Source organism: Lynx canadensis, chromosome A1 (assembly GCF_007474595.2).
Source record: "Lynx canadensis isolate LIC74 chromosome A1, mLynCan4.pri.v2, whole genome shotgun sequence".
Classification (NCBI taxonomy): domain Eukaryota; kingdom Metazoa; phylum Chordata; class Mammalia; order Carnivora; family Felidae; genus Lynx; species Lynx canadensis.
Genome location: NC_044303.2, coordinates 79004968 through 79032046, shown reverse-complemented (window position 1 = coordinate 79032046; position 27079 = coordinate 79004968). Strand labels below are relative to the sequence as shown.

Here is a 27079-nt window from a genome sequence, read left to right as displayed (position 1 = left end):
AAGACTATGTTTAGCTTTGTAAAATATCACCAAACTGTCTTCCAAAGTGGCCATGCCATTTTGCATTCCCACAAGCAATTAATCAGAGTTCCTGGTGCTCCACGTCCTTGCCAGTATTTGGCATTGTCAGTGTTTTGAATTTTAGACATTCTAATGCGTTTGCAGTGGTATTTCATTTTTATTTTAATTCACGTTTCCTACATGACCTATAATGTGGAGCATCTTTTCACTTTTGTATTTTCCAGTTGTGTATCTTCTTTCATGAGGTGTCCAGATATTCTGTCCATTTTGTAAATTGGGTTGTTTTCCTATTGCCGAGTATTAAGTGTTCATTGCATGTTTTAGTTAGCAGTCCGTTATCAGATGTGTTTTTCTTGTTTTGCAAATATTTACCTCTATCTGTGGCTCATCCTTTCATTCTTTTAGTGGTGTCTTTCATAGGACAGTCATTTTTAATTTTAATGAAGTCCAGCTTATCAATTATTTATTTCACGGATTGCTGTTTTTAGTGTTATATGAAAAACTCATTGCCAAACCCAAGGTCACCTACAATTTCTCTTATGTTATTGTTTAAAAAGTTTTATACTTTTTTTTAAAGTTTATTTATTTTGAGAGAGAGAGAGAGAGAGAGCAAGTTGGGGAGGGGCAGAGAGAGAGGGGGAGAGAGAGAATCCCAAGCAGGCTCCACACCACCAGTGCAGAGCCTGATGCGGGGGTAGAACTCAACAAACAGCAAGATCATGACCTGAGCCAAAGTCGGATGCTTAACCAACTGAGCCACTCAGGAGTTCCTATAGTTTTGTTTTTACATTTAGATTTATGATCCCTTTCAAGTCATTTTTTTTTTTTGCATGAGGAAGTCCTGCTATTTTAGTATAATTTGTTGAAAGAACTGTCATTTCTCTATCAAACTTTGCTCTTTGTCAAAGATCAGTTAACTATATTTACCTGGGTCTACCTGGGCTCTCTATTCTGTTCCATTGATCTACTGGTCTGTTCTCTCACCAGTACCATGCTGTCTTGGTTCCTGCCACTTTAGAGTAAGTCTTGAATTTGGGTAGCACCAATCCTCCAACTTTGTTCTTCTTTTTAAACGTTGTGTTGGCTTTTCTGGATCTTTTAACTCTCCACGTAAACTTTATGTCAATACCCACAAAGTAACCTGCTGGAATTTCTATTAGGATTGTACTGAATCTATAGATCATATTGGGGAAAACTGACATTTTAACAATATCGAACCTTCCTATCTGCAAACATTGAATATCTTTCCATCTATTTATATCTTCTTTGATTTTTTTCATCAGGGTTTTTATAGTGTTCCTCACAAAGATCTTGTAAATATTTTGTTAGATTTATAGCTAAGTGTTTTATTTTTTGGTAGTGGTGGAAATAATATTGTGTTTTTAATGTCAAATTCCAATTGTTCATTGCTGATATTTGGAAAGCAATTGACTTTTGTATATTAAGCATGTGTCCTACAACATTGCTATAATGGCTTACTAGTTCCAGGAAATTTTTGTTGCTGATTCTTTCCAATTTTCTACAGAGATAATCATGTCATCTGCTAACAAAGACAGTTTCATTTCTTTCTTTCCAATCTGTGTATATTTTTTCTTGTCTTATTGCATTAGCTAGGGCTTCCAGTACAATGTTGAAAGCAAGTGATGAGAGGAGACACTCTTATTTTGTTCTTGACCCAACACAGAACTTTCATGCACAAATACGATCTGAAACAAGACATGTCCCTGGGTATAACAAAGGCACCAAAGTAAGTTTTAGAACTTTCTTCATTAATGTCTTACAATTTGAAAGTACAAGTCATATTGCTATGGTATATATAAACAGATACTGATTATAAAGAGCTCTGCTACAGACCCTAGCAAGTATTACTATCAACCAGATCAGAAGTATATACAGCTACACTATACAAAGACCAGATATATAGACAATAGTGTCTCACTGCTGAAAATCATGGAAGAAACCCACTGTAGCAAAGGCCAATATAACTTGAATTTATGCAGGTACAATTTGATATACAGAAAGTATACTGGGCAAGTTTCAACATCTATATCAAAATTATAAAAAGGAGCCAAACGATGGTTTATAGCTTAGTGGTAAGATAATGAAACAGATGCTTCAATAATAAAGTTTACTTCCCAGTTAAAGAGGAAGACAGGTGATGTGTCTATAAAAGCACAAGCCCAGTTTGAAGAGTGTCTAGCCATCTGCCTAGTTCATTGTGACCTCACAGGTCCAGTAGCAAAATACCTAATATTCATTATTTGGAGCTTCTGCTGCTAAAGATTACAAAAATACAAACAAAAACAACCCACATCACAAAAACATGTTGTTGGACAATGGTGGGAGAACGCAGCATGGAGATCACAATCCCGATTTTGCTTCCAGACAGGACTGGCAATACAGAAGCTACTGTCAATCAACATTTATGGCTGGGGCGCCTGGGTGGCTCAGTCAGTTAAGTGTCCGACTTCAGCTCAGGTCATGATCTCGTGGTTCGCGAGTTTGAGCCCCATATCAGGCTCTTGCCGACAGCTCGGAGCCTGGAACCTGCTTCGGATTCTGTGTCTCCCTCTCTCTCTGGCCCTCCCCTGCTCATGCTCGTGCTCTCTCTCTCTCTCTCTCTCAAAAATAAAATTAAAAGATAAACATTAAAAAAATTAAAAAAACATTTATGGCTATATGTTTGGCAGGCTGAAACTTGTAGTTTTTCTGAACTATTCTTTTTATTGGAATTTAGGTTTATTCTTATCATTATGAATGGTCAGTAAACAATGAAGCATTTCAATTTCAAATGCACCCGTAAATTATTGTAGTTTTCCACTTTGAAGTAAAGATTCACGGTCAATAATTGTTTTGGATCAAAAGGTGACAGTTGTTAGGGAGTCAAATGGACATAGTTATTTCCTACATTTGAACTAGAAACATCATCTTGTATAATGAGTCTGCGTATAATTATTCTAGAGTCCAGCCTCTAAAAGTAAAAAAAAAAAAAAAAAAAAAAATGTGAGGTCTCCTGATTTTGGTTTTGTATAGCAAATCTACTTGAACCAATGAAAAGACTATTATGTGCTTTCCCTCTGGTAAAGTTCAGTTAAGTGGCCCATTCAGCCTGTCATAATGGTTATGAATGCGAAAAGAAAAAAAAACCCTCAAAATCAGTACTTCTTATTAAGAAAAGTTGTCTTATTAGAAACCTTTTAGAAAAGTTGTCGTAAGTGCATAAAGGCTCTTTCAAAATATCCCTTTAATTAGTTGCCGAAAGGTGACGCTAAAATTAGAACAGGGAAGTGTTGTTTCTTTTCCATTTCTCTTGGAGTATTAAATCAGGTGATAATTTCAAGAAGAGATCTTAATTACTACACTTTATTTCCTCTCTTTTTTCCCTCTCTTAAATTATTTGCTAAGAACATTTTCCACTTAACATTAGCAATATTAACTCTGCTCAAGAGGATATTTTTAAAAATCTGTGCATGTAAGGAATAAGCTTCTATAGTTGTTCCTTTCCATTATTTTTTAGTCATCAACTACAGGAATATCAGAGGGCATGGAGTACTGGCCATCACGCTTCTGCTTCTGTATTCAGAGAAAAGGGTGACCCTACGCCCATTTGTCCCAGCCAACATCCAAGCTCCGTTTAGAGGAGCATTCAAAACTAATCAAATTCCACCTCACAGAGTGATTTCAATACCTTTAATCTAAATTCAAAAACAGCGTAATTAGCAATCATCCCAGTTAGCTCATCTCCCGCAGAGAATAAAATTGCTGTGGGTTAGCAGGATTCTGATCGGTAGGATTTTGAGAAAAAAGTATCTTAAAAGAGGCCCTTAGTTAGAAGAAAACACAAAACAACCAAAAATTCTAATTTCTCTGAGACTCTCATATTCTTCCAAATGGAGAAAATGTCAGCCTTTTGTTGTGTCTGAAGTGACACTAAAATAATGGAAGGAAAACGATAGGTGTGGAGTTAACGGGGTTTGGCTCATTCATATAAATGTCCACACACAGAAAGAGACTTCCTACTAATGGGTTTTTTGACTTCTCAAGACCTGTATGTTTTAAAAGATATTTTATTTCAGGAACATTCCTGACTAAAATACACCTGTGATCCTCTGTCTTACCAGAAATCTATATATGAATATGTTTCTCAGAAAGTTCTGGCACAAATGTAGATGTTTGTTGATTATATATGACATAGTACTCAGTAAAATATTTTATAGAGCTATGCCAACTTCTGTTCAATTATAAAAGAAAATGGAGGAAATAAATATCCTCTCCTTCAAAAAAGACAAATACCTGCCCTCGATGCCCTTCCCACTGACTTCCAGAAACTTCCAGCACTCACTGTCACCATGCCCCGCCCTTCTAGTTATAAATCATGACCAGTTAGGATCTCTTCCCAGAGGCATATCATGTCTTCATGACCATCATGTCTCCAATTAAAGGTCACCAAAAGCACACTCTTGCTTAATTAAAATATCCAAATATTCTCTCTTTCCTGAGAAACGCTTATGCATTTCTTTTGACTTCGTTATTCAAGGTTAATACAAGGGGTGGTATAAGGAAAGGTGCCTCAACTAGGAGCCCAAGTGTGGCTCCTGGTCCTGACTCTGGCTTTGTCAATTTTCACGTTTCTCTTTACCCCATACGAATGTGGGGACGAGGAGGTATAAAGGTCCCGGGCTTCCTGTGGCCTCCAAGAGGAAGGGACTGCTATTTCATGTACCTGTGGCGTACCAGGCTCTGTGCTGGGGCTTTTCAGATGGTGCCTCATTTAAATTCTCTTGGAGGCCTTGTCACGTTGAAACCCAAGTGGCTGATCACCACTAAAAGATGCTGCTCCTCAATGGAGCTAAGATCACTTAAAACACTCTGAAACTTCTAAAAGAATGTCCAGTTGACAGGACAAGCCTAAGGCTCAGTTATGATGCTAATAACGAAGATGGAGACGGTCTTCTGGTTCGTTTTCCAAAGGACACAAGCAAAAGCCCTAACAGACTGTCCATTTCATTGGTTTCAAGTGTAAGTTTAAAAGTTTCCCAAGCAGATACTATGGCCCTGGAATATATATTGGGAGACATTTCTGATTGTTAGAAAATTTCAGTTTCCATTTTTTTAACCTTTATTTATTATGAGAGAGAGAGAGAGAGCACACAAGGATGGGGTAGGGGCAGAGAGACAGAGAGAGACAGAGCCCCAAGCAAGTGCCGTGCTCTCAGCACAGAGCCCGACTCGGGGCTCGATCCCTCAAACCATGAGATCATGACCTGAGCCGAAACCAAGAGGCAGACGCTTAACCCACTGAGCCCCCCAGGAGTCCCGATTTCGGTTTCCACTTACGTGGATGTGGGTGTCTTCAGGATGCAGGCAGGACAGGAGCCAAATGCCCTTTACGCCCCACATGTGGACTCTGCGTCCCCCCCCCCACCCCCCGCAGACTCTTCCCCAATCCCTACAGGATGGAGTGGGCACTAAGAAGGAGAACGTGGTTCCATTCTTACCAGACACAAACTGTCCTTATGAAGAAAAACAATCTCTAATTAAAAAGAGCCAGAGTTAAGTGTCGGTAACTTCTGCTATCGATTTACGTTCTCAATAATACGCATTCTCTGTGGTCATGAATGAGTTCATGCAGCCTTCACACCACATCCTCCCTGAAAGGAGGAACACAGCTGCTGCTTCGTTTTATTGGCTCTTTACATCCATTCCTTAGATTCATCAACCCAACAAAAGTCAGGGACTGCCCACTCGGCCCGACAGACCAGAGCAGTGCCACCAACAGGCTCATATCCCAACAGGAGACACAGACAGCAACGAACCAGACAGACCAGGAAAAGGACACTTCCAGATATCGACAGGTGCTATGAAAGAAATGAGGAAAGAGCCAGATCCACAGTGAACAGAGCTGGGATCCAGCGCACACATTAGAAAGAGAGTTTGGGGAAGAAGAAGTGACCCGAAAGGACACCAGTGCAGTAAGAATTGCCTGCACTTTCCAGGAGAGGGAAGCGTCCCCATCCCCTAGGCAGCAAAGAGGAGAAACTAAGCCGTGGCCTCACCACCAAGGAACTTAAACAGTCCAGTGAGGCTGGAGGATGTGAATGGGGTGGGAGGACCCGGGCACAGGGGGCCCCGTGGGCTGTCCTCTGAGAGCCCAGAGTCCAGTCCTGGACTTGACGTTTGATGAGACCAGCGAGGGGCTACGCAGATTCAGAGGGAAATGGCTGAGGCCTCCTCGCAGCCTGACGGTAATGGCTGATTTCAATTTCCACTGAGCCACAAAGTGGGCTATCTTCTTAATTCACATTTATACATTTAAATGAGGCAGTGACTTAGAAAAAAAGAAAAACGAGGCTGAAAACCACAAAGTAGGCTGGCTTTGTGTCTTTAGGAGGGACGGGTGTTCTAAACAAGGTTAAATTGAGAAAACATGGGGACAAAGAACCTCGGTGGGGGCACCCAGGCAGTAGAAGCCAGAGTGGAAAGGCTCTCTGCTCACTGACAAGCAGGAAGTTACCACTGCGGAGCCACCAAAGGCCACCAGGATGGGAGACCATCTGGGCAACAGCTCCGGGCCCGGAGAGACGGCCGGGAATACCAAGGTGGGTGTCAGAAGTGGGGCGACGCAGGAACGAGCCAGCATATCTCACTTCTATGACAGTGACTCACCTGCGCGCACAGACCAGGGTGTCCTGGGAGAGCCTGAATATATCACAACTCGCAAACAGTCATATTGGTTTGTGCTGGGTTATAAATGACCAAATGACAGGATAGGTGAAGCGGGTTGAAACTATTGGCAAAACGGGAAGAGGCAGACTTTATGGGGAGTTACAGCACATCAAAGCGAAATCAGACCATGTGTTGCAAAGAAAACGTTAATTTATACGAAGCATGCAGAAGAAAGCACTAGAGATAAGTAAAAGCTTATTTCAAAAGAAATCACAACAGAAAAATAATTTGCCTGAATTTCAATGTAATAAGGCTTAAACATTTTAGAAAAGAGAAAAAACAGGCGAAATCACAACAGAAAAATAATTTGCCTGAATTTCAATGTAATAAGGCTTAAACATTTTAAAAAAGAGAAAAAGCAGACGAAACCACAACAGAAAAATAATTTGCCTGAATTTCAATGTAATAAGGCTTAAACATTTTAACGTTTATTTATTTTTGAGACAGAGAGAGACAGAGCATGAACGGGGGAGGGCCACAGAGAGAGGGAGACACAGAATCTGAAACAGGCTCCAGGCTCTGAGCTGTCAGCACAGAGCCCGACGCAGGGCTTGAACCCACGGACCGTGAGATCATGACCTGAGCTGAAGTCGGACGCTTAACCGACCGAGCCACCCAGGCGCCCCAAGGCTTAAACATTTTAAAAAAGATAAAAAACAGACGAAATCACTACAGAAAAATAATTTGCCTGAATTTCAATGTAATAAGGCTTAAAAATTTAAAAAAAGAGAAAAAGCAGATGAAATCACTACAGAAAAATAATTTGCCTGAATTTCAATGTAATAAGGCTTAAAAATTAAAAAAAAGAGAAAAAGCAGATCTCAGGAGTCTCCAAAGTTTCCAAGTTTAAGCTCATACTCCTCTTATTAGACAGCCTGATACTTTGCAAACCACAACTTGTTTTGTTATCCTGATGAGTGTGCAATTCCACAAGGAAGCCGTTAGGAAATGCACCAGAATCCCGTGTTTCCTGGGATGTGTGAACTTCCAAAAGCCTTCCCATCAGCATTTACCCACCAGCATCCTCCTCAATCGTGAATGTCCCAGAGGAAGAGACCACCTCATCACCCAAGGAAGCATCTGGTGGGTAGATAGGTTTGCCCGGGATAGGTGGACCATTTCGGCTTTGCATGTCTAGTTGCCGAAGGAGGTCTGAGCCTGTGAGCTGGGCTCCAATGCGTCACCTGCAGCAGGGACCGGGCGCACAGCCCACTGACTGAGCTGAGCGCAGGGGCGTGGTGGCGCTCACCCAGCTCCCCACCGCGGTCTCAGCTCTGCCTGCCCTTTCCACGGTGACCAGCAGTGACCGCAAACCGTTCATAGCCTCCATTGGAACCTTAGAAACGTTCAACTTCACAAGGAGATTCTCTCTAATTAAGTGAAACAAAGCTGGGGACACCTAGGGGGAGCTCAGTGTGTTAAGTGTCTGATTCTTGGTTCCGACTCAGGTCATGATCTCACGGTTCGTGGGTTCGAGCCCTGAGTCGGGCTCTGGGCTGACAGCCCAGAGCCTGCTTGGGATTCTCTCTCTCTCTCTCTCTCTCTCTCTCTCTCTGCCCCCCCCCCACTCGCTTGCTCTCTCTCTCAAAAAATAAATAAACATTTTTTTAAAAAGTGCAACAATGCTGAAAGGAACACAGGAGAGAATGGTCTGGTGTCTAATTTTACAGTTGGGGAAAGACGGTAAGGACACTCGCCCCATGTGCACACACAGATCCAGCCTGGAGCCCCCTGCACTGTGCCAAGTGGCCCCACTGAAGAATGCTGTGTGCTTTGTGACCTGTACTTCCAAAGACGGCAGAGGTCTGTATCACATTTTTTTAAAATGTTTGTTTACTTATTTTGAGAGACACAGAGGTAGGGGGGAGTGGGGGGAGAGAGAGAGACAGAGAGAGAGAGAGAGAGAGAGAGAGAGAGAGAGAGAGAATCCCAAGGAGGCTCCAAGGGCAGCTCAGAGCCCAACGTGGGGCTCAATCCCACAAACCGTGAGATCATGACGTGAGCCGAAATCAAGAGTCAGATGGTCAACCAACTGACCCACCCAGGTGCCCAGGTATCCTGTAATTTTGAAGATTTATAAACCAGAAAATGATCCACTGGGGAAAAGATTGAAAGGATACCTTATCATATGTCAAAAGATGGCACACACTTTAAAATGAATGGCAACTTTAAAAGTTGCCCTAAAAAATCTTTAAAAGACCCTAAAAAAAGACCAGCTATGATCTTGATCATGAGAGAAAAGCTGGGAATATGGCATCAATATATTCTCCGCCATTATTTTCATTGGTGCCTTTGAACCTCACACACGGAAAACCTCTCGGCACTCTTGAATGAAAAATATAAATCATTAGGGATTCAGCAACTACCTCAAGTCCCAAGTGAAAGGTACTGGATGAGTGAAAACAAACCATCACTGACAAAGTTTTCCCAATATTTGTACATTACATCCTTACCTATGGGACGACGGTAAGAGGTTTTACACATCACTTCGTCCCGAGCATGCTGATGCATATACCAGGGAACCCAGAATAATTGTATTGTTAAATAAGTAATCAGACGGGAGAAAATATTGGGCTGAAAGCCAGACCACAATGCTATTTATTAATTAAATCTTCTTCAAAACAAGGAACATTCCCTACTTTTCTATAGCTGGTGTTTCATAAAACTAAGCATCATACTTTCTGTTATATATATATATATATGTATATATATATGTGTATATATATGTGTATATATATGTATATGTGTATATATATATACATATATATATATATATATGTATATATACACACACACACACACACACACATACTCTGATTAGGGAGCTGGCATTAAACTACAAAAGCATGGGGCGACTGGGTGGCTCAGTCAGGCTCAGGTCATGTTCTCACAGTTCATGGGTTCGAGCCCCACACTGGGCTCTGTGCTGACGGCTCACAGCCTGGAGCCTGCTTTGGATTTTGTCTCTGTCTCTCTCTTCCCCTCTCCTGCTCACGCTCTCTCTCTCTCAAAAATAAACATTAAAAAATTTAAAAATATTAAACTAGAAGCAATAGATCAATGAAGGAAACATGCAACGTCCACTCCACCTTAAAATTTGTAAGATAATGCTCCCTGTCCAATAAAACCCTCACCATTCTTTTAGAAATGTTGATAATTTAAGGGAACCCAGACTACCATAAAGTACAAAATCAACCTGTAACCTACATTTATTTGACCTAGTTTGAGGTGCAATAACCTTACTCAAATTTGATTTACTATCTTAGTGAACACTTAAAATTCAGAAGGCTTTTCCAGGGAACCCATTTGAATAATTCAGCTCTCTTTAAAATTTGTGTAAAGTAGTTTCAATTAATATGTCTTTTATTTTTCTCTCAGAAAAGGAGTCTGGATAACAGATGTAATTGTTCAAAGGTATCACACTGGCTAGTAGCTTCTTCAAGTGCTTGGTGCCTCCTGTTTGGAGGTAACAATGAGGTTCCTTTTTTTTTAAGTTTATTTATTTATCTTGAGAGAGAGAGTGTGTGAGCAGGAGAGGGGCAGACAGAGAAGGAGAGAAAGACAGAATCCCAAGCAAGCTCTGCACTGTCCGCACAGACCCTGATTCAGGGCTTGATCTCACAGACCATGACCCGAGCCAAAATCAAGAGTCGGGAGCTTAACCGACTAAGCCACCCAGGCGCTCCAACCATGAGGTCTGTAACCTGAACATCAGTTTAAGAAGTAAAGACAACATAACAGACCCCCTCTAAGGTGGTCTGGATTGTGCCCCACAGACGATACACCTATGTCCTAACCCCAGGACTCGGGGACGTGACCTTGCCTGAAAGCGGGGCACCTGTGGATAGTCTTCAAGTTCAGGTGAGGTCCTGCTGGAGGGCACGGTGCTTCCAGACTGGCACGGCCCCCACTGTCTTGCACATCCTGCTTCATTCAGGTACATGTTCTGCTGGTCTCCATGGTCTACACTTTCTAGTTTACAAATAAGCCTTAGAGAGTCTCCGTGACTCGATCAAGGTCATAGGGGCAGTGCTAAGGTTGGACCTAAGACCCAGGACTTCTGGAGTCTGAGCTCAGTGTGGAAACATAAGCTGCATGGGCTCTTTGGAGTCCGCAGCCCCTTTACAGTTCTTAATACTTCTTACCCCCCCCCCATAGAGTTAGTTAGAGTTAGAGTTACTCCCCTAGAATCAGCCAGCCCTTCATCCATTTATTCTCTTGGCATTTATTGAACATTAACTCCAGCAGACACTGTGCTGGACCCTGGAGATATAGCAGGGAACGCAGATTTACACTCTGGTGGGGAAGAGAGGCAGACAGACAGGACTTAGCTCCTCGACTATCCTGCAAGCCTTCAGCGGCAGGACCCAGTCGAATTTACTTCTGAACTAACAACACAGCAGTATGGACACCTACATGTCCAATAAAACATCAAACAGATTTTTTTAGAAAAGATGAAACCGTATTGGAGCAGCACAGGTCCCGCTTCATTAAGACTGGTGTTTATCAGGGGAAGAGGAGAGAGGCGGGGCCAGAGCGCCTGTGACCAGCCAGGCAGAGACCGGAGTGCGGGAGCCAGGAGCCAGCAAACACCAAGATCTGGCAGGAACCGTCAGCGGCTGGCCAAGGCGAGGAAGGACTGACTCCTAGCGACATCCGAGAGAGTACCATCCCGCGGATCCCAGACGTCCGTTCGAAGTCACCGAGCCTGTCATGTTTTGTTAGAATGGGTCCTGCATGGCCACACACTCTACAGAACCCCTTCCATGCTGACAGGCACCAGGAGACGACACACACTATGAAGTCACTTCTCGGGGTGCCAGAACCCTGCTCATCAGTTAGCAGGTGCTTCGTGGGCAGGCTCTAGAACGTGCAGAATCAGGCAGTGTCTCTAGAACAACATCTCCCAGGTCCCCTCGAGACTGACTGTTGGGAGCTCTGGAGGGGTCTGCGCCTTCCCCTCCTGGAACATCCCCAGCATGGGGTGAGAAGGTGGGGTGCATCACGAGGAAGGTGGGTGGGAGGGCCTCGTGATCAGGAAATGTACTTCCTCTCTGTCACATCCACCAACTCTTTGGAGCTCGCATACAGACCTTTGTTCTCCAGACCCTCTCCACCTGGTAGCAAATATCTGAAGGCACTTGGCCACGCTTCCCGAGACTTCTCCTTTTCAGTCTTGCATTTCTTCACGTGCACCCCAAAGGGTTTGAACGTTCTGTCTTCCGAGGCACATCCTCTGCACACATGGCTCACTGTTCCCCTTCCACACAGGGAACAAGGAGCTGAGCTCCTGTCTGCCCGCTCCGAGCCTCCCTGCTCCTTGTCATGCAGTCTCAGCCGCATTGGCCCTGTTTGCCTAGCAGTACGTGTTGTGTTCTTAAAATCAGTCAAAAAGGAACATAGAACCAGCAGAACAATCATTCTGCCAGATTTTTAAAGGAACAGAGCAGGAAGCTACCAGACTAACAAGCTGGGGCTACAGGGAGCAAATCAAGGATGCTAATGAGAAGTGGATGAGTGGGAAAACAAAACGGGGGTGCAGAGAGGTGGGGGTGCACCTCCTTCCACGGAGGTCCGGCCTGCTGCTTTCCCAAGGGGCACCACTCCCGGGCACCATTCTGCCTAAGGCACCCCACGTTTGCATGCGCAGTCCTGCACCATGCAGAGGACTTTTGGGTCAGGGAGAGCCCTGGTTCCCCCTGTGAATCACACTCCGGCCACGTCACTGCTGCCTCCAAGAAGCCATGAGAGTGGTACCGTGGATGTGACGATGCTGGAGCGTCCTGGGGCCCCGCTAACAGGCGGCCGGTTAGTGCACTGCAGCGGTCCTGCTTCCCCTGCACATCCGCATATATATAGAATGATCTTCTAAACTAACACTCCTGAAGGGGACATATTAGAGTCCAGCCAGAAAAAAAAAAAAAAAAGTCAGCAAAATTAGTAATGGGCAACACCTACAAAAGCCCCTTAGTGCCTCTCCACTTTGGTAAGGGGAATGCCGAATCCAGAAAACACAAGGTCATGGGAGCGATGTCCAGACAAGTGGTTTCTCCTCCAAGGCCCATGTGCATAAAAGCATGGCCAGCTCGACTCAGGCTGGAAGAAATGCATCTCAAACTTGGGTGTTCATACGCACCACTGGGAATCTTGTTAAATACAGAGGCCCAGTCGGTAGGCCTGTGTTTACGACGAGCTCCCAAGTACCCTGGAGTCACGGAGTGGACAGGGGCCGCCTGCAGCACCGGGGACTTCCTCCACCCCCAGCTCCAACCGCTGGGCCCCGAAAGCTCAGGGTTTACGCTCAGAATTGAAGAGGTCAGGCTGGGGGGCGGGGGGACACTCTCACTGCAGTGGGATAAAACCAAGACCTGAAAACCAGTCTTTGAGGCTCAAGAGATTTCTTGGCTGAGGTCTTCCTCAAATGGTGGACCTTCAAATAAAGCTCTTTGTCACAGATTTTTCAAGACACTACATTCCTATTGCAGAACTGAAGCTGCTAACTTCAACATCTAAAGTTATCTTTTGTTACATCTTTTATACATTTTTTTCTTACCAAATTTCATTTACTAATAATGGATTTTGGCACTTACTGCAAAATGCAGGCTTTTTCTTTCTTTTTAAAAAATGTTTATTTTTGAGAGAGAGAGAGACAGAGCACAAGCAGGGGAGGGGCAGAGAGAGAGGGAGACACAGAATCCGAAGCAGGCTCCAGGCTCCGAGCTGTCAGCACAGAGCCCGACGCGGGGCTCAAACCCAGGAAAGGCGAGATCATGACCTGAGCCCAAGTCGGAGGCTTAACCAACTGAGCCCCCCAGGCGCCCGAGCTTTTTGTTTCTAAGTCATGGTCCAAACCAACTTTTGTTTCTTGAAGCATACTTGAAAACACCAAATAGGACTGATCTCTTTCTAAAATGATTACACTTAGCAATTAATTGGTTGCTAACGGCTGTTATTAATGTTTTTACAATACTTGATTCTTCCAAGTGCATGGGCTCCCCACCTACAATTCTCTTAATTTGCCTGGATAATCTGTTTTCATTAGAAAACTGTAACATCTCAGGTGAATTCTAAATTAGTTTAATTTTAAATAAGGGCTTTTCATCAAGTACACATTAAATATTGAAGCCAAAAAATAAATAGTGTTCTTTGGCTTTAGTTGGGTGCTTATTTTGATGTTTTGATTTAATCCACTCATTTTAAAAATATACATTCACTTTTATTTAAAATAGACTTCAGTGTCTGTTTTATGAAGGAATTATTTACTCCAGTCATAATTTATTATAATTGGGTGTGTGAGTCATTTCTGTGTTCAGCAATTACGATTCATTTCAGCTATTTTTCGTTGGGTTCCCGATTAGATAGTTTACACAAGAATCATCTTGAAAAAGTTCCCCTCACATTTCTGATATCCCTCAATTCACAAGAAATTTTGAACTCAAACCTGACATCTCAGGTGTACAGATAGCCACACAGACGCACGCACACACATGTGCACGCACACGCACACTGTTGTCACCATGCCTGGAGTTTCTCTGCCCCCTGCTGGCAGCTTCTGAGATCTGCCTTTGTTAATGTTCTACTTACCTCCTGTTAGGTGTTTTTTCCTCTCGCAGAATTGTAGTTCAAAATACTTTATGAAACAACTGGACAGATCATTCAGAGTTGTCCTGGCATGCCCAAAGGCTTCCAAGATGCATATGACCTGCAGAAAAATGGAAACATTTACTGAGCAACTCGTTTTTAAAAATAAAACAGGAATAGTAGCAAAGATCCAGGAATAGTCCATCATCCAGGAGGTTCTCTGTTGTTGGTATGATACTGTGTTGAATTTTTAAAGTCACTCTTTCTTCAACTGCAAACTACTGCCTCCTTCTGTCTCAGAATGTAGCTAATTTTAAGAAGGTAATGATACACAGAGGGTTTCATTTGGCTTTGCTATCTCTTCACACAAACATAATCAACTCAACACATGTTATTTGAGCTTTGAGACTTAATAAAACAGTAGAAATGTTTTTGTGGTTTTTGAGGGAAGGAATTGGATTTAATATTGGTTCTTTTAAAACCAACAAATTAGGGGTGCCTGGCTGGCTCAGTTGTTTGTCTGACTTCAGCTCAGGTCATGATCTCACAGTTCACAAGTTCAAGCCCCATGTCAGCTCTGTGCTGACAGCTCAGAGCCTGGAGCCTGCTTGGGATTCTGTGTCTCCCTCTCTCTGCCCCCCCCTTCTCTCTCTCTCTCTCTCTCTCTCTCTCTCTCTCTCCCAAAAATGAATAAACTTAAAAAAAATTTTAATGCTGTTAACAAAGATCTTCAGATCAACCCTAACATCTGAAATTCTTAACATGTTTCCTTAAACCTTGGCTATAGGAAAATAAAACACCATTGCTTCTCGCAATTGATTGTGTCTATGATAATGATGATGACCAAGTAATCCTCTAAAAAGTATGAAAATTTGGAAGTTTCAAAGGTATTTTTCTGTATCTTTCAAGTCATGGATGTTAAAAGCAGTTTCTGCATCAGCCGTACGAAGGAGCACACTAATTAATACATTACTTTATTGATACAGGGGATTCTTTTTTTTTAAATTTTTTTTTTCAACGTTTATTTATTTTTGGGACAGAGAGAGACAGAGCATGAACGGGGGAGGGGCAGAGAGAGAGGGAGACACAGAATCGGAAACAAGCTCCAGGCTCCGAGCCATCAGCCCAGAGCCCGACGCGGGGCTCGAACTCGCGGACCGCGAGATCGTGACCTGGCTGAAGTCGGACGCTTTACCGACTGCGCCACCCAGGCGCCCCGATACAGGGGATTCTTTATAGTTTCTGGTGATTGTATTTTTTGAGAATTGTATTCTAAGTTTTAAAAAAACCCAACTTTGCTGCTACTTTTTAACTTTCTGAATGCTGATCTACTAACGCATTCGGTTCACCTGGAAGCATTTCATATACTGAAAAATTATAAAATAATACTTTGAGCCTAATCACAAATCCAAAGTGCTAAAAGTTGTGGTAATAGTAAAATCTTCCAAAATATCTACCAAATATTGAACATTTGGAGGAAACATGTTGATTTCGGTCTCTTAGTAATAACCTAGTTTTAAAGATCATAACAGTTAATGATAGTAGTGATGCCAGAAATGTATTCTGAAAAATAATCTGAAATGGTATTTATAAAGGCCCTGTTTTATTTTGTTTGCTGCTTTTCCAGTAATTCAATATTAAACAAGCATATCATGGAATTGATAGTGTAAGTAAATCGCATTTTCAACATGTATCTTCAGATTGAATAAATCTTTCACCCTTTACATTAAATAATTATTTAAAAATTCATAAAGAGGGTTAAAATGAATTTTTAAAAGTATTCTGGATTCTAGTTATTTTGGTGCTATAACTGAAAATAAACTGCTTTTTTGCTATTCTTACAGAGACATAACAGATAATAACATTTGCCCAAACAGGAAATACAGGGTAATGGTTCAATACACGTTCTTTGTAGTAACAAGTAGATGTGTCCACATTTCACCTCTGCTAATGATAAATTATATGACATTAAGCAAGTTTCACGAACTCCCAAGAACTGCATTTTCCTTTATTCCACCACAGGAATAACTCCTTCAGTGCTTATCAATGTCGGGTATACAAACTTCTCAGCATTCAACAAATAACAAAGATGAATTTTATTTTTGTTGATAGTAGTAGAAAACATTCATTTTGTGCCAAGAATTATCCTAAAGTTTTATATATATAACATGTAATATATAATATAAACAAAGTTATATATAAAATTATGTATACCATATACATGCACACATACAGGTACACATGTATGTTTATGCAGATATTTCTTTTAATGTTCATAACTATTGTCTCGGGGCGCCTGGGTGGCTCAGTTGGTTAAGTGTCCACCTTCAGCTCAGGTCAGGGTCTCACAGTTCTTGAGTTCGAGCCCTGCGTCGGGCTCTGTGCTGACAGCTCAGGGCCTGGAGCCTGCTTCAGATTCTGTGTCCCCCTCTCTTTCTGTCCCTCCCCGACTTGTGCTCTGTCTTTCTTGCTCTCAAAAATAAATAAAACATACCAAAAAAAAAATCTAGTGTCTCCATTTTATATAAAAGGACATTGAGAGATTAAGTAACTTCCCCAAGGTTCAGAGATTACAGATAGTAGAGCTGGAATTCGAACCCAGGCAATCTCTCTGCGAAATCAGCATGCTTAATCAATGCATCACCAGGCTATGAGTGCTGGAATAACAATAAGGGAATATAAGGCATAATGTTATATAAATCTAAAACTATTGAACAAAATGCAAAAGCTCTTATGGCAATCTTTCATTGTGTGCTGTTGGTCCATAATTCAAGCCTAAGATATTATTGGTTACACTGAAAAAAAAATTTTTTTTTATTCTCAAGTTAGTTAACATGGAGTCTAGTCTTGGCTTCAGGAGTAGAAGCCAGTGATTCATCAGTTAAATACGACACCCAGTGCTCATCCCAACAAGTGCCCTCCTTAATGCCTGTCACCCACTTAGCCCATCCCCCCCCCCTTCCCCTCCAGGAACCATTGGTTTGTTCTCTGTATTTAAGAGCTTCCTATGGTTTGCCTTCCTCCCTGTTTTTATCTTGTTTTTCCTTCCCTTCCGCTATGTTCTTCTGTTTAGTTTCTCAGTTTCCACATGAGTGAAAACATAGGATACCTGTCCTTCTCTGACTGACTTATTTCACTTAGCATAATACCCTCCAGTTCTATCCACGTCCTTGGAAGTGGCACGATTTCATTCTTTTTCATCCCTGAGGAGTAAATAACGCTTTTTATCTTCAATTATCCACTTGGCCAATAGGTGGCACTAAGTAAATGTGTTAAGAGAAATACCAAAACACACACACACACACACACACACACACACAAACCAGCAAAACTGATTATTGTTCCACTGCTCACCTTAACTCTCAAAGAAAATCATGAAAATATGGTACAATAACAAAACTTTAAACAAAAATATAGGCAAAAGGAAGTATGTATAGATTTCCTCAGTGGTCACTGCTTCAAATTTTACTGGTATGATTTTTTTCGACTTACGACTGTGTGGGTTTTTTGTTTTTTTTCTCTAAGATTTTAATAGCTTTGCCACTAAAAGTTATGCAATATTATTATGATAGTAGTTAACGTATTGTATTTTCTAAGAGTAAAAACCTGTGTCTTCCTCAATAAAAAAAAAAAAAGGCTTACTCATGTGTACCACACCACTGTGCTCTGTAAAAAGCAGTTATTCAATAAATGTGTATTTAAACAACGTAAATGGAATTGAATGTCCCTTAAAGCTGAAAGTCATTTGGGGCAGAATTAGTGAAAAGTCCCAGGCAGTTGTTTTTTCCCCCCAAACATGATTTTTACGTTCCAAAAACCTATTGCCAGGGAAAAATCTCCTGCTTGTACAGCTTGAAATTCAAATACAGGGATTAAAAACAACAGTCTGAACTGATGGTAGCTATTTTGAAGCTGTACAGGGGAACCAGAGCAATCTCCATGGTTGTAGGGTTCAAACCCGTCGCGTAAAACACAACCCGAACCATGTTGCCAGGGCAGAAGGTAAACCCGCGTAGACCTTTCAGGCATGACAACTGAAGGAGGAGATTAAAATTCAGAAACATGACAGCTGTGTGTCCCTTACAAACACGTATATGGCCTGTATGAAAGTATCCAGTCCTCTCTGGAGCTCAGTGTCACCTCTCTAGCTCTCCGGACCCCACCTAAACCTGGTTCTTCCCTCTGTGCCCTCATGGGTCAGCAAGGAGCCAGCTCAGACCCCTTCACTTTGCTCTCTTCCTCCCCATACTCCAGGTTCTAATCTTCAATTATGTCATCGATGGAAACCACAAGTAAGATGCTCTCTTTTCTTCAGCTTTACATGACTCTGCTGACACCACCCCCCTGCGCCCTTCTTTTTACGTCCCGTGTTCCCTATTTTTCAGTAACTGCTGATCCGAATAACCTCTAGTGACTGCTTTTCTTTCGCAGTATACTGAGATCCAGGGCAAAATTGTGTGGGCTAGACTCCCCAGGGGAGATGCCCTGTGTGTGTCTGTTGCACACGCAGCCCCACGTGGCCGCATCGTGGATAGTGGCTGCCGGCGTGGGAACCCACAGCAATGTCACACCACCCAGTGTGGCCGAACTGCTTTCCTATTCAACTCACCCACCTCTCTCCTTTCAGGCCTCCTAAGGAAGTTTCCTTTCATCCCACCTTGGATTGAACTTTAAGCCTTCTACTGAATCTCAGCTCCGCAATCAAGGATGCTCTTTTCTATTCATCTCCTTAATCAGACTTTTCTTTCCCACAAGAAGTACTGGCCCATCCCTGAAATGTACAAAGTTTCACTGAACCCCTGTGATGTTATATTTACAGTCGATTCATATACAGTCATTAAATACTTGTATTTAATTCCCACTTGTACACCAGGGCGCTGTGCAAGAACTGTGGGTAAGTTTTGAGGTTGCTTTGAACACCAAATGATATTGATCTGGATTGTAATTTAAAGGGAAGCCAAAAACAAAAAACAAAACAAAAAAAAAACCACCCAGCATAACTGATATGAAGTTTAAGCCATACTTAATCCTGGGCAATGTTACCTTATGACGCTAGGAATCACTTATTTATGACATCCTTAATTTGCATGAGAAATGAATAAAACAACAAACAAGTGAATTAGAAATGGTTTTCCTTGAAATTTGCATGGATATCATAATATTGATTCCCAGACGCTAACTGATTTGGAAGAGTTATATCTATCTAAAGAAATGCAACTTAGAATGTATTTACTTAAGCTAAACTGCGAGGCCAATTTACATAAAGTAATCTAGAATGCACTTTAGAAATTGCACAGCCTGCTCTTTCCAGAAGGATCATTTTAATAAATGATTGCTTTAGTCTATAACTTACAGTGAGGACCACTGTTCCTTGTCATTACACTTAGGTCAACAGCTCCTGGTATTCTGTTAGTTAACCTAAGTCTATTTGATAACTGTTCTTTAGAAATTCTCTAACTCTGCTATGTCTGTAGCAGTATAGTACAATATGTGAACATAGATAATTATGGTATCCTACCCAAGTCAACCCAAAATGTTAAATTATTTTGAGCTGTGCTGTACAATTATGCAGGTTCTCAGTATATGGTTTGAGCTTAATAAATGGTTATGAGTTAGTCATTAATGAACACATATGTCACCATAGATATTCTTCACAAAGAAAGAAATCTCCAGAATCAGGTGTAGGTTTGGGAATCCGTAAGAGCGGATTTAATTTCTTAAGGACATCTTTTTCAGAAGTCGAAAATAGGAAAAAAATTACATGGACCTATCAATTAAATATACGTTCCTCTCATTTCTTTTAAAACTATTTTTTTTATTTATTTGTTTCGAGATATAGAGAGAGAGCAAGGAGGGGAGACACAGAGAGAGAGGGACAGAGAGAGAATCCCAAGCAGGCTCTCCGCTGTCAGTGCAGAGCCTGATGTGGGGCTTGATCTCAGGAACCATGAGATCATGATCCTGACCTGAGCCAAGATCAAGACTTGGGTGCTTAACCAACTGAGCCACCCTGGCAACCCAAGTTCCTCTCACTTCTAAATGAGGAATCAGATACTAAAATTTCTAGAATATTGGGGCACCTGGGTGGCTCAGATGGTTACGTGTCTGACTCTTGATCTCAGTCAGCTCAGATCTTGATCTCAGGGTCATGAGTTCAAGCCCCACATTGGGTTCTGTGCTGGATGTGGAGTGTACTTAAAATAATAAATAAATAAATAAATAAATAAATAAATAAATAAATAATAGATAGATAGATAGATAGATTTTTAAAAATTTTTAATGTTTTATCTATTTTTGAGCAAGCACAAGCAGGGAGGGGCAGAGAGAAAGGGGAAAGAGGATCCAAATCGGGCTCTGCACTGACAGAAGTGAAACCGATGTGGGACTTGAAGTCTTGAACAGCAAGATCATGACCTGAGTTCAAGTCAGGTGCTCAACCGACTGAGCCACCCAGGTGGTCCAAAACAAAAATTTATTTAACAAATAAGATTTCCAGAGTATTCTCACGTGCATGCCACCATGGCAGATATCCCTTGGCCCACAGCGATAAGTTGAAAGGGCAGTGACAGAAAACCAAATACAAACAGCACAATTCTCACAGGGTGATGGGTTTCTACATCTTTATATAATGTGTGAACTTTTTATTTATTTATTTTAAATGTTTATTTATTTTTTAAGAGAAAGAGAGTGGGAGAGAGGCACAGAGGGAGGGAGATGCAGAATCCGAAGCAGGCTCCAGGCTCTGAGCTGTCAGCACAGAGCCCGACACGGGGCTCAAACTCACAAACCGTGAGATCATGACCTGAGCCGAAGTTGGATGCTTAACCGACTGAGCCACCCAGGCACCCCAAACGTTTCAACTTTCAGATGGCTTTGTTTTAGGGAATAATCTAAGATAACAGCAGCTAAGTTTTTACTCCAATGTAATCAGACACTTTCAATACCAAGTCGCAGAATGAACTGGCAGGTATCTTTCTGCAAATACGTGCCTGGCAAGGCTGGTGCAGGGGTGATTGTGGAGAGGGAGGCGTGCACCTGTCAGGTGACACCAGCACACTTCCCACACCTTGCTATGAAATGTGCACCGAGAGAGGGGACTGGAACCACACTGCCCGTCATGTGCATGACACACAGCACACGCAGCAAAACCTACGGAGTCCCGATGACGGACAAATGGTTTATCCATGTTAAGTTCATTTGCTATGTTTAAGTAAATGAATTGAGGTGACTTGGGATAATTAACTGTGTCTTAGGTATGCTGAAAATACTTCTAGATATCTTAAGCATGTACTCTTTCACGTGCCACATAGTACTTGAGCTCCAACTGTGTGGCGGGCTCTAAGACGGTGTCTCTGAATTCAAGGGACATGCGCATGTCAGCCACTTAGGACATTGTTGAATAAATGAATGAGGGACAGAGGCCACATGGCCCAGCCTGGGGGGGATACATGTTCAAAGGTGGCTCTGGCAAGAATAGGAACAGGGAAACTCTATGAGGCTGGAGAACAGTGTTACCAGGTCAGATTAACAGGATACTGTGATCATGGGTGAAGCAGGGAGAGGCTGGCATCGAGGCCAAAGCCAGGTTTCCAGTGGGGCAATGAGAAAGTGATTGTGCCACTTATTTGATGGGTGGCCTGGGAGGAGAATGCTGAAGAAACCTGGGAGTCCCTGCATCCAGCTCTGGACGTCTTAGGGACTCACACTGTGGGATATCCAGGAGGGCTGCTGGGCAGGGGTCTATGTGGAAAGAAGGGGAGCTGGTGGGGTTAGGATGAGGCGTGACAGCACATGGAGGGGACGGAATCGTGGGATCGGACAGCATGAAGAAGCGCAGAGCATAAGGCCCCGAGGCCCCTAAAGTAAAAGGGCACACGTAAGGGAGTCTTATTTTTGTCTCAAGCATAGAATAATCATCATGAACTTGGGTTATTCTAGTTATTTCCTCTACAGTAATGAAATTGGAAGGCTAGCCCTGCAGGTGGAGACCCCCAGGGTAGCACACTTTTGGGTTCTGATCATGTCCCGATTGGTTATTGATGGGCTGTCTTTCCACCCACTAGGGCGTCTGCCTAGCATACGTGTTCCCTGCAGGATCCTTCTAGCAACTCTTGAGTTTGCACTTCCCCTCTACTGTGGCCAGAGAAAACCTGCTAAAAATACCTACCAGGACTGTGTAAAAACAAGACACAGTCAGTGGTGAGCACCCTACAGATACAGTGGTGTATCCTTGGGTAAAATTCCCGAGCTTTATTGTGTGAAATTTCTGACCTTTATCTTCGCGGCTAATAGGCCTTTCTGGTTCCTCCTTGAACCCTGGAGATATTTTAGGTGGATGAAGTATCACCACAAGGAGTCTTCAAATAAAAGCAGGTGTTACTGAATATAACTTAAAGTCAGTTTTAATTGCGTGAAGGGAGTCAAAAGTACAAACTCCCAGTTACAAGGTAAGTCAGTCCTGCAGCTGTAACGCACAGCATGGTGGCCACAGTTGGGAAAACTGCAGATTTGAAAGATGTCAAGCAAGTAAATCTTAAAAGTTCTCATCACAAGACAAAAAAATTTAACTATGTGGAGCGATGGATGTTAATTAAAAAATTATAGTGATGATCATTTCACAATACATGCACATATCAAGTCACTATGTTGCATACCTAAAAATACCACAACGTACATCAAACAAGTCAATATTGGAGATGAACTTTTATTACCTGGCCCTCAATAGCATTAAGCTTTCTTGTTATCAGTTCTTTTTTTTAAAAATGTTTACTTATTCTTGTAAGAGAGAGAGAGAGAGACAGAACACGAGCAGGGGAGGGGCAGAGAGAGAGGCAGACACAGAGTCGGAAGCAGGCTCCAGGCTCCGAGCTGTCAGGACAGAGCCCGAAGTGGGGCTCGAACTCACGAGCCGTGAGATCATGACCTGAGCTGAAGTCAGACGCTTAACTGACTGAGCCACCCAGGTGCCCCTCTTGTTATCAATTCTTTTACATACTTTGAAACTTCACTATCACCTCTCAATAGTCCCCCACAAAACGTGCTAATCGGGCCAATCCCCCAAAAGTGTCTACACACCGAGTGGCACTTTCTATGTGAACAACAATAATCTCTAAGTATATTACATGTTTTCAATCCAACTATTCTGAGCAACTATAAAAAAAGAGTATGTATGTTCAAAATATTTAAAAATAAATCTTGAATGGCATTAATTTGCACCAGGCCTCAATCTTCTTTTTCTTTCCTTTATTTCCACAAACTTGGACCAATAATGGTCAAGCTTATGGTCTATTATGATGTTCCCTTTTATTCACAAACTACAGGTGTCCCAGCTCAACATATTCTCTGACCCAAACAAGAAACTTACGTGCTTAAATTTGGAATCAAACATAGGCCTGCTGAAGCCAGATCTGCACATCAGGTGTCTCGTTATTTGTTTGCTGGCTTCAGACTTCCCCGATCCTCTCTCTCCACTGCCAGAAAACAGAGAGAAAACTCAAGTTTAGCATCTTGGAGAATGTAGCCAACAATTCAATGAGCAGCCATAATCCTGATACAAAGGTGGTGAGGGAAGGGCAGAAGAACCTTTCCTGAGTGTATGGTATCATCTAACTCTTAGCTTTGATTTGCTCATCCGAAATATTTAGTACATGTGTACTCGGTCACGTGCCCTCTGGCATTCCGGACGCTGAGGCAGCATATGAATTTGATGAACGTCTGCCATCCAATGTTTTGTGCTCAGCTTTGTAAATGAACGTAAGTGAGCGGGACCCCAAGGGACGGCCCCTACAGTGAGGATGCATGTGTCCTGGAGCAAATGGCCTTGTAAAAGCTTTCTGAGCCTCCCAGGAAAGACATTACACCTTCCTTGGCCAGAGTTGACCAGGAGAGTAAGGTGCCTGGCACACGGCAGATCCTAAAATGGCCACTTGCCTCTTGAGGCTTCTGTCAGTCTGACGTTTCACGTTCTCCATTTTCCTTGAATCCAGGAAATAATAGTAACCAAACTTGTTATCTGTAGTGACATTTTTGATGTTTCTCAAAACTCATCCAATTTCTATAAATAATTGTACTATATTCCTGACATGAGAGGATAGAGGATTATGTAAAAAAAATTCCAATACAGTTATTACTTACTAAATACCAAATAAAGTGGTTAGTGCTTCCAGATAGAATGCTCAGGAAAAGTCTTTACTCATCTGATAGCTTAAAAATTAATATATATATATATATGTATATATATATGTATATATATATATATATATATATGTATATATATATATATACAAAGCTCTTTACTAGTGCTTTTTGGGCTTCTCCCCTGATTATTTGTACTAATGAATTGGAGGAAAGGGTGTTTGCCAGAAAAGAAGCTGAAATGTATTTTTTTATCCAAGTCTCCAACTGCTAACAAAATACTTCCCTTCCCCGCATCCGCGCCGACCATAAATATTTTAATGACTTTCAGAACCACCACTCTGGCAGCCTGAGGGGAGCAGGTGCCAGAGGCCCACGCAAGATAAGGAGCTCCTTTTCTAGGTTCAAGGACATTTGCTTGTAACCTTCTAATTTCAGAGCAGAAACAATTTAGATCACTCGTGATTGAAATTTCACTTCTACCCTTGTATTCACTGTTATAAATTGGGTGGTTTATAAACCTTGATTTTGTAGAGATTCTGCTCACATTTATGCAGGGTTGATCTTGAAAACACCATTTTCCTTTTAAAAATGGCGCTCCTTCTTTCAGATGAAATTTACTAAGGGCCTACTATGTGCCAGAGTCTATGCCAGGCTGCAGAGCTCAAGAGGTGCATCCGTGGACAATCCGGGGCCATCATCCATCATCCGGGATGCTCTCCAATGAACACCAAGCACATCACGAATGCATACTCAAACTGCAATGGAGCACAGCAAACAATGTGCCAGCAGGTGGAAGAAACCAGGGAGGACTTTGGGGGGTAGGCTCACTCTTGGAGAAAGGGTAGCGGAAGGCAGCCTTCACCCAACATGAAACACTCAACCGGTTCTTCCGCAGCATCTATTCTGAAACCGGAAACAGGTGGTGCATGGACGATGGTGAATGCAGCGGGCAGTCTGCACAGCTGGGAGGGTGTGCGGCTGCACTGGAGGTCACGTGAGTGCCTTCCCCGCTCTCGACACTGCGCATGCTCTGTCACTCCACGTCGGGGTAGAGAGAATGATCAATTCTCTTACCTGGCCAAAATCACTAGCAATTTCAACCATCTCATAAAATCTCAAAATGGGCATATTTTATTGAAACTCTGAGTAAAATACAAGGAAATTAAAAAAAAAAAAAAAGGATACAGCACAGGGCAGGGTAGGATATCATGTTGCAACTAAAAATCCTAGCATGATGTGTTCAAGAAATATCCCTTGATCTGAAAACCCAGTATATGATTAAACTAGAAACTGACGGAGGATTTTGGGCGGTGCCCATCATAGACCCATAGAAATCTGAAAGCTTATTTGAACAGCCTTGTCTGCAAAACCTGCACGTGACAGAGGCTGACCTTATTCTGCTAACTTCACAAGTTACTTCTATGTTCAGCTTATAACATTAATTTGGATTTGCTCAACACACTGTTAGGATAATGGATTTTTGTCACATGTGCTCTGACAATTAATTAAAACCATCTATCAAGGCCTTCAGAAAATTAAAGATAAGATTGATTATGGTGAACACCAGACTCTCAGTTATAACCCACGACAAAGATCTGAAAATTATTAAAAACTGTTTCTCAAGATGAAGCTTTGTGTGCTAGAGAGGCCTATAATTATCAATCAAGTGAAAAATAAAATTGAAATTTGAAAATTAAAGTTAGAAATTCCTGCTCTAGTCCTAAGTTATAGGACATGTGTTCCAGGAATATTTGCATTTTGATCTCCAAATCTTAAATTATCCTTTGTAAATGCTGGTTATGAGACACAATAGACTCTTGGCTGTGATCTTTTCTTTCTTTTTTAATTTATTGTCAAGTTAGCTAACATACGGTGTAGTCTTGGCTTCAGGAGTAGATTCTCATGATTCATCACTTACATACAATACCCAGTGCTCATCCCAACAAGTACCCTCCTCAATACCCATCACCCATTTTCCCCACCCCACCAACCCCCCCACCCACACCAACCCTGCTTGTTCTCTGTATTTAAGGGTCTCTAATGGTTTGTCTTCCTCTCTGTTTGCATCTTATTTTTCCTTCCCTTTCCCTGTGGTCTTGTTAGGTTTCTCAAACTCCACATATGACTGAAATCATGTGATATCTGTCTTTCTCCAGCTGACTTATTTCACTTAGCCTAATACTCTCCAGTTCTATCCAAGATGTTGCAAAGGGCAACATTTCATTCTTTTTCATTGCTGAGTAGTATTCCATTGTGTGTGTGTGTGTGTGTGTGTGTGTGTGTGTGTGTGTGTGTGTATGCCACATCTTTATTCATTCATCAGTTGATGGACATTTGGGCTGTTTCCATAATTTGGCTATTATTGATAGTGCTTCCCTGATCTTTTAAACAATGTATTTAGTTGAGTTCTAAACTTACGAATTTTAATGAATTAGTATAATAAATGCAGAAAGCCTTTATCGTAGTCAAGACAATCAAGGAAGTAGAGAAGCCATATAAAAACATCAATCCTGAAAGAAGAGGATGACTAAAATAGTAAGTCCCTGTGATCACACATTTGTTCTTCACTTCTTGAAACCTGAACAGGAGTGCCTGGGTGGCTCCGTTGGTTGTG

General features: G+C 42.0%; 1 protein-coding gene across 1 annotated transcript in view; it reads right to left on the bottom strand.

Moving 5' to 3' along the window:
• The window catches only part of MYO16 (myosin XVI), a 493885-nt gene that overhangs the window by 266961 nt on the left and 199845 nt on the right, over positions 1 to 27079 (bottom strand). The window contains exons 14-15 of the mRNA XM_030314012.1: positions 23693 to 23798; positions 14332 to 14449 (exon numbers count right to left, since the gene is read on the bottom strand). Of these exons, the coding sequence (XP_030169872.1) occupies positions 14332 to 14449; positions 23693 to 23798 (224 nt within the window). The remainder of the gene's footprint in view (positions 1 to 14331; positions 14450 to 23692; positions 23799 to 27079) is intronic.